This window comes from Calonectris borealis, chromosome 9, assembly GCF_964195595.1.
Source record: "Calonectris borealis chromosome 9, bCalBor7.hap1.2, whole genome shotgun sequence".
Taxonomy (NCBI): Eukaryota; Metazoa; Chordata; class Aves; order Procellariiformes; family Procellariidae; genus Calonectris; species Calonectris borealis.
Genome location: NC_134320.1, coordinates 3,696,968 through 3,710,514, shown reverse-complemented (window position 1 = coordinate 3,710,514; position 13,547 = coordinate 3,696,968). Strand labels below are relative to the sequence as shown.

The following is a 13,547-nucleotide window of genomic DNA, read 5'->3' as shown; positions in this document are numbered from 1 at the left end:
CTTGCAGGCTTCTTGACTCCACCTTTCTTTTGTGTGTGGATTAAACAGACCACTTTTTTTTTCTTTTCTCTTTTCATATCCTGCATTTACTGTAGTAAAAGCTTTTGTGCATCTAGGTAAGCATAGACTTCGCAAAGCATTTGATATTTTCTTTTGCATCGTTTAAATTCTGCATACTCAAATTATTTCCTATTATAGTACATTTAGCTCTGAGTGATATTCTGGCTTTAGTAGTGAGACACTTTGCATCAAGTTTTATCATGTGAATAACATTGCAGTTCTCATACTTAAGATTACACGTTCATATGGACAGCCAGGCACTGGGAGATGGGGAGATAGCTTGCAAATGTTTTCCCTAAAATACGGTGGTATTTTCTTCTCTCTTCCTTACCTGCCTGGCCTTACGTTCTCATGAGAGAGCTAGTCCTGCTCATCACACGTTGCGTTCGTAGGAAAACAGAGAGTCAAAAGAGAAACTGGGGAATGTGCTGAAATGGGATTGTTTAGCAGACCAGGAGAAAGGGATAAATAAAAATCCTGAAAAAAATTGGGTGAAAGGTGGCTGGCAATGAGAAGGATAGCAAATGGGAGGAAAGTGTGGAGGCTGTGTCAGTATGGAAAAAACTTAATAAAACAATAGCTGGTGTAATAATTGAGAAAAGATAGTGACAGTGTGAGCAAGGAGGTGGTGGAAACTAACAGGAGTTATGCTCCTGGCATTGCCGGAACAGCCAGAGAAGAGGCTGGGTTTTTATGGCTGAATGACACACTCAGACACAAATGGACAGTATATAATGTACCAAGAGTCTGTGTATATATACTATAGTGTGTGTGTGTGGAAATGTGTAATAATAGTATCCATATACATACACCTTTTTTTTCCCCAATCTCTTTTAAATTTTATGTTCTCTGTCGTGACTTTTAGAGACTCAAGTTGATGAGTTTGAGTAGAGTTAGGAACACGTTCTGTATTCATTTGGAAGATGAATATGGAGTGCTATTTTAGTGAGCGAATGATACTAGCATTCCTACTGTAACTAGGAGAAAGCCGTCTCTACCGGTTGATTGAAACTCCTTACGGTTTTTATTAGTCCCTAAGAAGCAATGTGGATTTTTTTTTTTTCCCAATTTTGTCAATTTAACAGCTCTAAAACTGAAATATCTAATAGTTGCTCTTCAGACCTAAGGCTAGCTTTAGATTGTTTCAGTTGAGAATATGATTGAGGCACATACATGCTGCATGCTTCTGCAAAAAGTGGTTGATTAGATTAAGCGTGCAAACATGTAATAAACATTAATTTTCAAAGTACAATGCCAGAACTTTCCAAGTGACTGAGATTCATTTCACAGTGAAAATACAAACTGTCATTTAATTTTGCTATTTACAGATAAAGGCTTTTTGTTGAAAACAAAACACTTTCCAAGGGAAGACATTTTGATTTTTACTGCTGAAAGTATATGTATGTATTGCAGATAAAGTAACTGTCTTGGAAGTTTTATAAATTTGTGTTTTATAGAGGGAAGGATTTTTACAGGTTTTGTTTTTTTTTTTAACTAAAAAAATGATAGGGCTGTTAAGTGTGTGCTTCAAAGAAGCACAGCTGTAAGCATCAGAAGTACGGCTATATAGGACAAAACTACAACTTTTCAAAATATGTTTATCTTATAAAAAGTTTCACAGACTAAGTTTAACATTTCTTCCATCCCAGACAGTTTGGATTACTATTTGTAATTATTATCTTAGTGGAAGCATCTGATACTTCTAGTTCTGCAAGACGTTATTTTGATTCATTACACAATCCATCAAGTTCTGGCTTGTGTTCAATTTAAAGCATGGGTTAGTTACAAATCTTTTTTTTAAAATGCAGTATTTTATTAATATTTGTCATATGGTGTATAAATTGATTTTGCTCCAATAAAGATAGGTAGTAGGTAGAGCTATTCCAGGTATAACTACAGCCACATAAATAAGTGGTTGTGTCATTTCAGTATAATTTTCTGGTGTAGACAAGGCAACGACTGCAGGTATCTTGCGTATATTGTCTTTGAAGACAGAAAGTTACCTTTAACTGGTTTTGACCTTTAATAGAAATTGTGTTGTACCTTTTTGCTCACCAAAATAAGCTTTTGAGGGGAACTTATCATGGCTATTTAAATATGAGCCTGACATGAGAAACTGGAAGTTAATTATAACAGGACTGGAATAGGTGCTTCCACCAGGTCCCCAAGATCTCAGAGAGTAAACTTAAAATTTCCATTCAAAAAAGCTGAGGAATGTGTTCCCTTGGCTGCTTAAAATTGGGAAAACCAGTATCTTTTAGTAAAAAGCAAACCCAGCTTTCTAGTGTGTGCTGGCAGATGCATATTTTCTACCGTATGTGCTGCAATAGCTTTTTTCTTTGCCTTTTTATTTAGAATGATGGAGCATGAAAATATTTTAAATGTTATATTAAAACCTTACTTTTTAAACTTCCATCACTTTAAAAAACTTTCCTCTAAAAAAAGTCATAACACCTGATAAATTAGGAGCTTAACTGTAGCTATTCTAGCCCTCAAAGAAAGAGTAGGATGAATTGATGAAAAAATGTAGCTCAGAATCCAGTCTATTATTACTATTATTATACATTAGGGAAAATCAAGTCTAAATATTTATACAATACTTCTACAATTGAACTTCTCTTTATAGCTGACTTCTTTCTCTCTTCTTCAAGATGATCCTATTCTGCTTTATTTTTCTGTGTGTGTTAAGGAAGAAGTAGCTCTGATAAGTATGTACTGTCCTCAGATTGAGAATTTGCATAGCAAGACTTCAGCATTTTTCCTTGCTTAACACAAGGCTTAACATGCTCATTGAGAACTATTTTTCATCAAAAGTTGAGGTTCCTCCTGGCTTTATAAATGATCAGTACACTTAAAGATTAAAAAAATACGAGTATCTTCTTTCAATTCAATGAAGAGCTGATTTCCCCCGCCCCCCTCAAAACCTTCCATGGGAGAAACTTGTCCTGAGATGGGGCTTAGAGTTTCAGATCAAAGTAAAACATTTTCCTAGTCTCCTTTGAAAAGAGAATTTTCATGATTCTTTAATATTTGGAGATACATAGCACAAATTGATGTAAAAATAGTATTCACAGGTAAGTAATTTCCCACTTAAGTACAAGTCTAATGGGAATCCCCAGAAGTTTGAGTTCAAACTCATTTGATGTTCAAGGTACGTTGCCATTAGGAAAATAAGTATTATAGTAAAGTTAAAAGTTCTAAAAAAAGAAAATATTTTAGTTTATCTCCTTCTCTAGTCCAGTGGAAAAACACATTTAAAATGACATTTTTACTGGGGAGATGGAGGGTCTCATTTTCTTTTTTTTTTGTGTGTGTGTGTGTGAGTTTTGCATAATTTTAGGTATTGTACAGTCTCTGTCCTTGGAGGTTTTCAAAATAAAACTGGATAAACCCATGAGCAACCTGGTCTGACCCAATAGCTTTGAGCAGGAGGTTGAATAAGAAACTTCTGAGGTTCCTTCCAATCTGACTTACCCTTGATCTTACGATACTGAATTCCCCTGTTTTGCCAAAGGGGAAACAAAGGAACAAAAAATCCTAGTGATTTAATTTTTAGTTACCTTCAGCTGTACACCACCATATGTGACATAAGGAACTGACCTTCAAAAGACTGTGTCAAAAATTCTTTTTTTTTTTTTTTTTTAGTTTGTTTTTCTTCCAGCTTTTAACATGCCTGAGGAAATGCACACTAGCTATTTGGATTGGAAAGATTTCTCAGTGTTTAGGGGAAATTTTTCCAGAAATGATAAATGTTTGGTCATTCCATAGTGATTAATAGTTTGTTCAACTTAATCATTACTGAAGTTTAAGTATTGCTTAGAGTCCACCTACAAGCAATGAAAATTTGTTGTAATTAAGACGAAGGTGTGATAGCATGCTGTCAGCATCTTCAAAGCTGCTTCTGATTATGTAGTAGCAGTGAGGTAAAAAGAGATCTATAGATACATGTATATATATTGTTATAATATATATACATGTTGTTATATATAATTGTTATATGCATATGTAATTTCAGTCAGTCTCTGTAAGTATACAGCCTTTATAATGGTACCCAGTGGAATATTTTATGGACTTAATATTAGTTTGCTGCTTTCTTGTTTGTTTCAAAATTATGCAGTCCTAAACAGATTGTGCAGGCAGTGTTGTAAAGCTCTAAACCACATGCACAATTAAAATAGATTGAAAATGTTTGCTGTAAAAGAAAAAAGTAATTTAGGTAACTGCTTTACTCCCTAAACTGAAGCAGCCTAGTTTTGTCCATCTGCTTTGTCGTTACTATTCTTGAAGGTGCATTTCTTTAGATCATGTTTTGAAGTTCTCCAGAGGAGCCTAAGTAGACCTGGTGTGTTCGCAAACATCAGCTTTTATGTCTAGATGAAATGGGTGTTAGAGAAATTGTTTTTTTCTTTCAAGCAAAAGCTGGTCTACATAGTGTATTTCATTGTTCATGCCCACACCTATACCAGGTCTTGACTGATCTTTATTTCTAAAACCAAATTATTTAATTAATTTTCAAGTTTAAGCGTATTAACAGAAGACTGCACAATATTAAAGATAATTTTGAGGCTGCAATTATCTTAAAAAAAAAAAAAAAAGAAGATTAGAAGTTGCTTTGTCTTGAAACATGCTACTTTTCAAGCACTTAAAAAGTCCAAGCCAGATTTGTTCTGGTGTTTCTACTACAGATGAGTTTAGAAAGGAATAACACCACATTTCAAAATCTGTAGACAAAATTCCCCCTTCTGAATTGTGATTAATCAGTAGCAGGAACAGTTGCACACGGAAAATACTACCTGGACAGCTATCAAGCATACTGGTATATAGCACAGTTCAAGATCTAAAAATTTTTAGCAAGATGTCTCTATTTTCTAAAGGTTGACTAGGTCTGCAGCTTGATATGGTGCAGTGTGTTACTGCTTGCTGTTTGTGCCTGGTCAAGAAGAATCCTGCCTTTTCTTTACATCTGCCTTCTGCTCTTTCTTATCCATGCATAATTTGTAGGCAGAAATAATGTTTTTAATTAGACCAGCTGATACACTTAGAAAAAAGGGTTGAGTTTTGTTGGTTGGTTGGTTTGTTTAAAAAAAAGCCACACCAACCTGTCTTAAGGACACAGACACTTGCTTATTTTAGGTCAGCTGATGCAGCTGGATAACAAGATGTCTTTTCCCTACAGGTCTAGCTTTATACTCTTAAATCCTCAAACAGCAACAACTCTTTGTTGCTTCCCTAGCAGGAACTCCACCTACTTAAAATGAATGTATAAGGTGTTTTCTCTTTGGCAATACATATATTCTCAAAATCATTATTCTGTTCACTAGTTTGCTAAATCTAGTGATTAGGAATATCGATAATGTTGACGAATATGGATTTCTGTGGATCACCGTTGTCCTTTTGGAAGTCCCTGTTCTCCAGAGACTTGCAAGGAAGCATATGGTATTAAGACTAGGAACGTAAAAAGCTAAATTCACTCAGACAATTATTTGATTACATTGAATTGATTTGTACTGTGCAGTTGTATTCTGCAGGTCTTTGGGCAAAGGTAGGTTCTCTCTTTCACACTATTCCCAGCTTATCAAGAATATCCTTTGTTACCAAAGGAATAGAGAAAAAAATTATCATTCTGATCATCTACATAGATTTGTCATTTCTGTAGTATGTGTTGCATTTGCTGACAATTTCAAACAGGGCTTTTATAAAAATGCAATCAGAAATTTTAATGCTAGTATTAAACTTTAGAATTTCTATGTTCACATTATAAAACCGGAATGGTGGCGGCTTTAAATAGGAGGTGCAATCCTGCCGGCCATTTTTGTAGAGATATAACTGCTGCTTCCTGTCTGAAAAAAACATCCTGCTTGCTCAAAGGCTTCTTCACGTGCTGCATGCTTCTCTCCCACTTTGCCATTTTCTTTCCTCTGCATCATGGAATTCTTCAAGGAACATACAGTCTTTCTCCCTAAGAGCACTTACTATGTATGTTTCAATCTACAATTTCACCATGAGGATGTCTGTTCCTAGTAAGTCTGGATGGAAATACTGGCAATTAAGTCTGTCTGTGTTGTCCACAATGGTTGAAGTTGCATTAGTTTCTGCAGAACTCTGTCCTATCAGGTATCATCACTGCAACATGTAGCAAGCCACGGCACTTCATTGAAATTCAAAGAAGGTTCTAAGCAATAGTGTTTTATTCCACAGGAATTATTTACTAGAATCCCAGAAATACTAGAAATACTAACTTCTAGTATTTGCTAACCCATTGCAAAATATTTTATTGACCAAATTAATAACTTCTGTTCCAATAGAATGTTGGTATTTGAATAAGTTTTTAAGCTTTTTTGCAAGATGTCAAAATGCAAGTAAGGAATAGGCATGAGACAGGTTTTCCTGAAAAATACTTAGAAGGATTTGTTAGAGCAGCAATTATCACAAGTATCTAACAAACATAGTTAAGTAGTGATATTTGAAAATGAACAATTTGGGGAATTTAATTAGAATTTGATTTGACTTTTAATTTGAAGTGCCATATTAAAAATCTTACAAATTGGTGTTGCATTTACTAGACATGAAGAGTATCAGAATATTTTTACTGACGTGTCTACTCTTTGCCATCCTTGCACAGAAAGGAGGACTCAAGCTTAGGAGTGAAAAGTGATTTAATTTTTCAGTTTATTACAGTCCATGGCTCTTCGATGCCAGTTACTGTGAACTGGACATCTGCATGGTAGCAACTGGTAACCCTGCTGATTTAGGTAACATGTTCTATTGACCAGATGTTGTGTGATAATTCTAGTTCCAATAAATTACCTGGTAGTGAAAGGTGGTAAATTGCACTAATCTTCTAGAAAATCTATCCCTCACAAAAAAAAAGGTTTCTCTTCATTGACTCGGTAGCAGAATTCATAAAACCGTATGATAGATAAATAAATCAGGCTTTTATTTAAAAACTACTATAACTTTTGTAAAATTTACTTGTTTACTATTCCTGATAGCAGGAATAATGGGTTTTGCCTCTTACTTTGCCATAGAATGTATCTGTCATGCATACTGCCTCTCACTGTAGACGTCATGTAAAAGAACTTAAAACTCCTAGTGTTTTCTTTTCTATGAAAGCTGCATTGATACAAAGGCATAACCAGCCTCATTGATATGCCATCTTAAGGAGGTTAGGATACCGCTGATGGAGCACGAATGATTAATGCCCAGTCTCCAATAGATGAAGAATCTGTTATTCATAAAGGCAGGTGATTCTCAGCCTGCTGTACCTTTTTCTCCGATGTAGTGCTTGTGTCGCAGTTGATCACGTTCATGACACGTTGACGCTTGTAAAACTGCATCTTCTAGCAGCAGATAATTCACAAGGGAATATGTATTCCAAAAATAGAGACTAGTCTAATGAAGGTGTATTCTGTGTACTAAAGCAATAACTGTATTTTAACTTGCACTGAAAATAAACTGTTGACATGGGATTATACCTGTTAAAGCTTCCTTTTTTTTTGTTAACTTTTTAAGGTTAAAAATGTACTTTGCTCCCCAATACAGGGTTGCTGTATTAAAAATATTAAAAATCAAAATGTAAATTTGGCAGAACTGTTATCTTGCATCATTTTGCCAACAAATGTATTTTTGGTTTTTTTCAGTTTCCTCAGTGGGTTACTTCAGTAGCAATGGCATGCTCTTACATAGCCTTTTCTGAAATAGAAATGATGTCATTTTCTTTCATGAAAGTCATCTTTTTTTGGTCCCTGCTTCTGTTAGTATTTGAATGAGACTATGTATGGAGATCTGTCTGTGCAAGTGAAGAGGAGGCTTTACTACTTCCCCCACAGTCACTGACTCAATTTCAGTAATTTTATTTTTTAAGAGATTTCTAAAGTCCAACTTCCTACAAGATAAATACTGCAGTTTTCTATTCCTCAGCTTAGCTATTTCTACACAGCTCAGACAGCACTGTAAAAGGTGTTTTATTTGAAGAGCACAGATCAGTTCCACTGAAGGGTCAGGACAGCAGCCTTTTACTGATGATGACTTTCCCCTCACTATTTATGTGCCTAACCTACTTACTTTGTTCTTCCTGTTATTTTGCGAACATATGCCATTTTCCCAAAAGCACTGCTTTTTAGCTTCTGTCTCCTATCTCTGTAGTTTCATATATGGACCCAGTTCATTGTTATTATGTGGACTGGTTTGGACATTTTTGAGACTGGAAAGATATTTTTTATTTCCTTTCTTTTGGTGTGTGTAAGATTAAAAACTTTAAAAGCTGCTACAGAAAGCACTGAGAGAAACCTAAGGATTCCTTAGGAAAGAGCTCCTTTCTGAATCACATCTGCCCAGTAAACACTTGTTCTCTTTTATTTTAAATTGATTATCTAGTTGGCATTTTCTTTTGGTGGTTTGAGCTTACATTTTTTACACAGCTGCAGATGATTTGCACGATTGAAGTTTAGCAGGTATCTTTTGTGGTGGTGTTTTCATATAACAAATGCTCCAAAACCCACAAAAGAAGTCCCATAAATAATTTGTTTATATTTTCAACTTTTATTTCCAGAATAGTAATAATTAAAATCTCTAGTATTAATATTACTGCTTTTGTGCTAGTCTTGTAACAAAGAAGACTGAGTTAAAATACTGCAGGCAAGATCATTGTTCCAGAAAAATTTAGAAGTTTCTTTTTTCTCAGCTTTGCTGAGGAGATGGTCTGAATTGCTCTTTTTCTGCTATGCATGCACTTACGAATAGATGGACATTCTCTGTCTTGGATTCTTTTGTCCATGTCATTTGGCTTTTTATGTATTTTCTAGAATTTTGGTTTTATGTATTTTCTAGAACTTTGTATAAACTTTTTTAAAAGCTTTTTTTAAAGTTTATTGTAGAGTTCAAAAAGTATTTCAGACTAACTTTTTTCTCCCTGGGAGTGTAAGGTTTTTGACTAACAAAGTTTCTGTCTGTTCTTTAATTCGAAAATTGGAAAATTTACATTTTTAAATATTAGACAATGTTTCTGGTGCTAACATGGAGGGGTATGCAATAACATCCAGGAGTTACTTGCTCCAGGTGTAGATGTGGCATTTGAATTGAATATTTTTCTGCTTCTAGGGAGAAAATTTTCCTGTTCAACACTTTTTTTCCATGAAAGTTCTGCTTAATTCATGAGAACGTACACAAACCTCTGCATCATTCCTTTATGCTTACTTTGGAAATTTGTAACATGCTACTGAGTACATGTACCTGTAGATTCAAATACAAATTCAGTCATGGACTGCATCACAGAGGGAAGCACCACATTCAAATGCCAGTACAATATTTGTATCTTGTCTGATTTATTTTTTTTTATTCCTTTGAAGTCAGCAGTGAAAAAATCTAATGGGTAGTCATTTCAAGAACACAGGGTTCAAAGACTTATTCAATCCATCCATAATATGGTGTGGTGGGGTCTCTTTAATTCTTGTATCCTCTATTCTTCAAAGAATAGTCCCTTAATATGTTGTCATAGGAAACCTGTTTCAAGCTATTTTTTTTACATGAAGAAGAAACAGGTTTTTTTTTTCCCTGCACTTTAAATCAATACCACTTGTTTTGTTCACATCTACTTGTGACGTTAGTAAATGAATCTGAGAACAGCATTTTCCACTAATTGTTACCAACACATTTTGTTTGGAACCCCACTTAAACTGGTGATGGGCCCCTTTGCCCTCTTCTTCTCATAACCATGTATCTCGTCTTTTACGTGTTCTCCATGTTTTTTTCCCCCTGATTTTGATATATCTGATTTATTTAAGTACTCTTTGGATTGATTTATCCCATTTCTTCCTGTTGACATCTCTCCCTTTCTTTGTTAGGTGTTATCGCACAAAATCCCTGGTAAGTTTTCAACATCATCTTTTTCCCTGTCACTCTGTTCGATCACATGTGAAGAGCTTTACTATTCGATCCATTCATGTGCTTGTGGAATTTAAAATGATACATGGGGATGCATGGTATTTTAGAGAGCTTCATAGATATTTATACAGCCACATTCTACAGAACAGTTGCTTAATAGGGGACCTATTTTTAGAATTGAAACAGAAATACAAAGTATTTGGGTTCCTCTACTTACATAGGGACTTCACTATTATCTTTAAATCTGAAAGAGGAAAAGATCTTCTTAAGTTTCAAAATTAATAGGTGGCAGGAAAGAGGACTGAGTCCACAGATGTGGTGGTGGTGATACAGGAAAGCAGAGGAAAATACGAGAGAATAGGAGCACTGATGGTGCAGAAGTTTGAAGCAAGACGTTCTTTGTTTCTGTCTCTCACCTGAGTTCATCTTTTCTTTGCTGCTTGATTGAAATGTCAGTGGAAGGTATTACCTCTGATATGTATCTGTAACACTATTCAAATCATTGTTTTGGTCCTGTATTTTAATTACATTTTTGCACTGATTTTTTTTTTTAATTTTGCTGTGTTTCTTCTCATTAGCCCCGAGATCATCACTAGATTAGACATGTTCGTAAGTCACCGTATGGTATTACATGCTGGGTTTTTTTTTGTTTTAGTTCATGGTACTCTGCTCATTGTGTGTGTTTCTGTCCTCATAATTTACAGCCCTTTCCTATTTCAGTTGCTTCAAAATTGGTCCTCTGTGCTTGAGATGAAAATTCTCCTGTCTGTTCAGCTTCACCTCTGTATAGAAAGAGTAGTGCTTTGTAGCTTAGGCCAGTATTAGGTGCTCTGCTTTCTGCCAGCAGTTTACTTCAGTAGACCTGCAGCTTCCTAGTTTGCTCAATCTTGGTGGTATTGTAAAATGCAAAGGGCAAGTTAAATGGCCTCTATCTGCATATCCCTTCTTGGATCTCTCGCACTTGCTAATTGTCTGGATTATTGACTGACACAAATAAATCTTTTCCTAGAGTCTATACAAAGTTTGATAATCTCTCTGTTGTCCCCCCACCCCACCCCTGGGCCAGCTGCTGTTCACTTATTACTGAGAGCAGGTGCTTATGCAATATTTGCCCTAAAACCAAAGAAAATAGTTTTCCTAACTTCTGTATACCTAAACTCATTATTTCTTTGCTTAAAGATGATAATGGGCTCATACTTAATGGGATGATAATGGGCTTATACTTATGGGATGTTCTGTATTGGTAAACTGGCTATCGAAAGTGGCTTACGTGGCTTTTTTGGTTGGCAAGAAGGAAAACGGTTTTCCTGCAACCTTGCTGTCCCTTAAATTGAGAAGCTGGCTGGACAAGTGTTCTGTGACTGGCCAGATGAACATGGCTGTCTTTCAAAGTAATTTACTTGTCTGGTAGAGAAGAGAGTTGATATTGCCTCCCCTCTCAACGGGATGTAAAATAGTAGGATCCTGCCCTGTAGTCTTAACCATAAAAACACACTGAAACCTCTTCTTCCAATGAAGGAAGATCAAGTTAACTGAAAGATCTTGGTAGTCCTTCTGTGTTGGGTGTTTTTATTGAAAGATTCTGGGTTCACTTGGGAGTAAGGGTATATCAAGTTATATAAAAGACTTCTTGTAACTTCTTTTGCTGGGATCCACAAAATTTTTTCTTAGGTTTTAGCAGCTTGCTGAGAGTGATGTCTGCTCGTGTGGCCAGACAGTGGTTTGAAACTTGGATTAACCGCTAAACTAGCTATTTGGACCATGCTTTTCTCTTGCAATGGCCATACTCGCCAGCAGAACTAATGAACATCCAGCAGCATGCTAAAGGAAATAAGTACTGAAAATGATTAATCATGGTTACTCTTCGCTTTTCTGCAAGTATTTGTTCTCTTCCCTGAGTTGGGAACTAAGTATTCAGACTCTATCGCTTACAACCTTGACGGAAATTAATTAGAGCACAGAGCTTGAGGCAAGCTGGTAGGAAGTTCTGCAGTGTGTCCCCTGATTTCCTTCCTTTCCTTCCTTTCACTAAATTGCCATTGCTGAATTTTAGGATGTACCAAAGTTTCTTAGCTTCAAGTTTATTTCAAAAAGATGTCTAAATCAATGCTGTGTTTTTGGCATTCCTTCTTTCCATTACTTATTGTAGTATTCAGTAAAAATATCAAACTTTGTCTGGCTTTGCTTAGTGGTGTTTCACACAGGTGTAACAGGCAAAGGCTTGACGGAAGTCTGCAGGTGGAAAGGCTAGGGGTTTTGACACCTTGATGGCAGCAACTGAACACACCAGTCAACATTTTCAATAATTAGTGAATAAAACTAGTTTCTTAAGTATGTGTTTAGAACACCTCACTGAAGCTACTCTATCATCAGTACATCTTAAAATTACATCTCTTACTAGAAGCTGAGCTTCAGGCACCAGTTTTTAACACATGCCCCACTTCGTTCTCGTTTCATAAAATATAAGTGTATGTTCTGACTAAGCAGTAGTTAAATAGTTACTTTTGAGATCAACTGTCATTGTGAGGCTTCAAATTATTTGGCATTCTAATCAGATTCATCTTTTTTTTTTTTTAAAGTTGATGGTACAGACTATCAGCAGATTCCAAAACACTTGTTTTGTTCCTGTTTGGAGGACTTGACTGGGAACATTTTAACATGAAAGCTTACACTTTTCGGGGATATTTTTTGTTTTGTTTTTACAAAAAACCATGCTGCCCAGCAAACCGATCCTGTACCCAGATAGAAAGCCACAAATCTATGGGAACTGCAGACTAATGATTGACAAAATCATTGAATTTCTCGTCTTTCAAGTTCATGCTTTTTCTTCCCTTGAAGGACCGCCGGTTGTTCTATTCCTGGACATGGCTGTACTCTCCCCTTTTCTGTATGGCGTTATGTAGTAATTGCCATGCCGCGTTAGATGAGAGATCAGCCTTGTCTGATGGCTTAAGACGGTAAACACTCATTAGAGGCAGTGCAAGCTCTTTCAGATCAGTGACTAGTACCAGATACTTGAAAGGAAGGTGCCAGAAAACACGCAATAGAAAATTGTGGGACAGTTTCTCTCTGAGGGAGTGGTTTTTTTGCTCCTGTCAGCTGTTTATGTTATGAAGCATGAGAATTTTTCTTACAATTGCTGTTCATTTTTAATGTTTCTTGTACAACATTTATTTTTAATATCATTAAATGTAAATACCACTGTAAATAAATATTTTCTGTCAATGACAAGCAAGTGTGTTGCTGCTTTCAAAGTAGGCTGGCTAATTTTTGAACAGAACATCTAGTCCCAGCTACTTTACAGATAATGTAACCAGCAAAAAAAAGGATGATGTTCTACCTTTTGCAATTTAAAAAAGCCCTCTTAATTCTCTGATGAATACCTGCAAAGGAATTATAAGTAATATGCCATGAGAATTTTAACAGATAACTGTGCCGAAGTGCAAAGTAGAATCCAGTCTGCTTTTCATAAATAATGTAACTCTAACTGTAATGAAAACCTGCCTTTGTCCTTGAATTCAGCTGCCATTACTGCTAAGCACTAGCATATATATATTGAATAAGAAGGTGTTGGACAGTTTTAATGTGCTGTATCTTCCCCTTTT

General features: G+C 35.7%; 1 protein-coding gene across 11 annotated transcripts in view; it reads left to right on the top strand.

Annotated features, from left to right (window-relative positions):
• WDR33 (WD repeat domain 33) overlaps positions 1–13,547 on the top strand; it is a 71,676-nt gene that overhangs the window by 31,504 nt on the left and 26,625 nt on the right. The window contains exons 7-8 of one of the 11 annotated variants that reach the window (XM_075158031.1): positions 9,903–9,924; positions 12,522–12,540. The exons of 5 other annotated variants lie outside the window; for them this stretch is intronic. In XM_075158031.1, coding sequence (XP_075014132.1) covers positions 9,903–9,924; positions 12,522–12,525 — 26 coding nt within the window. In that variant the 3' untranslated portion in view covers positions 12,526–12,540. Of the gene's footprint in view, positions 1–3,400; positions 3,664–3,705; positions 3,744–6,728; positions 7,548–9,902; positions 9,925–10,520; positions 12,499–12,521; positions 13,118–13,547 lie in introns of those variants that run through there. 5 more of the 11 variants (XM_075158025.1, XM_075158028.1, XM_075158030.1 and 2 more) reach the window with 5 other exon arrangements.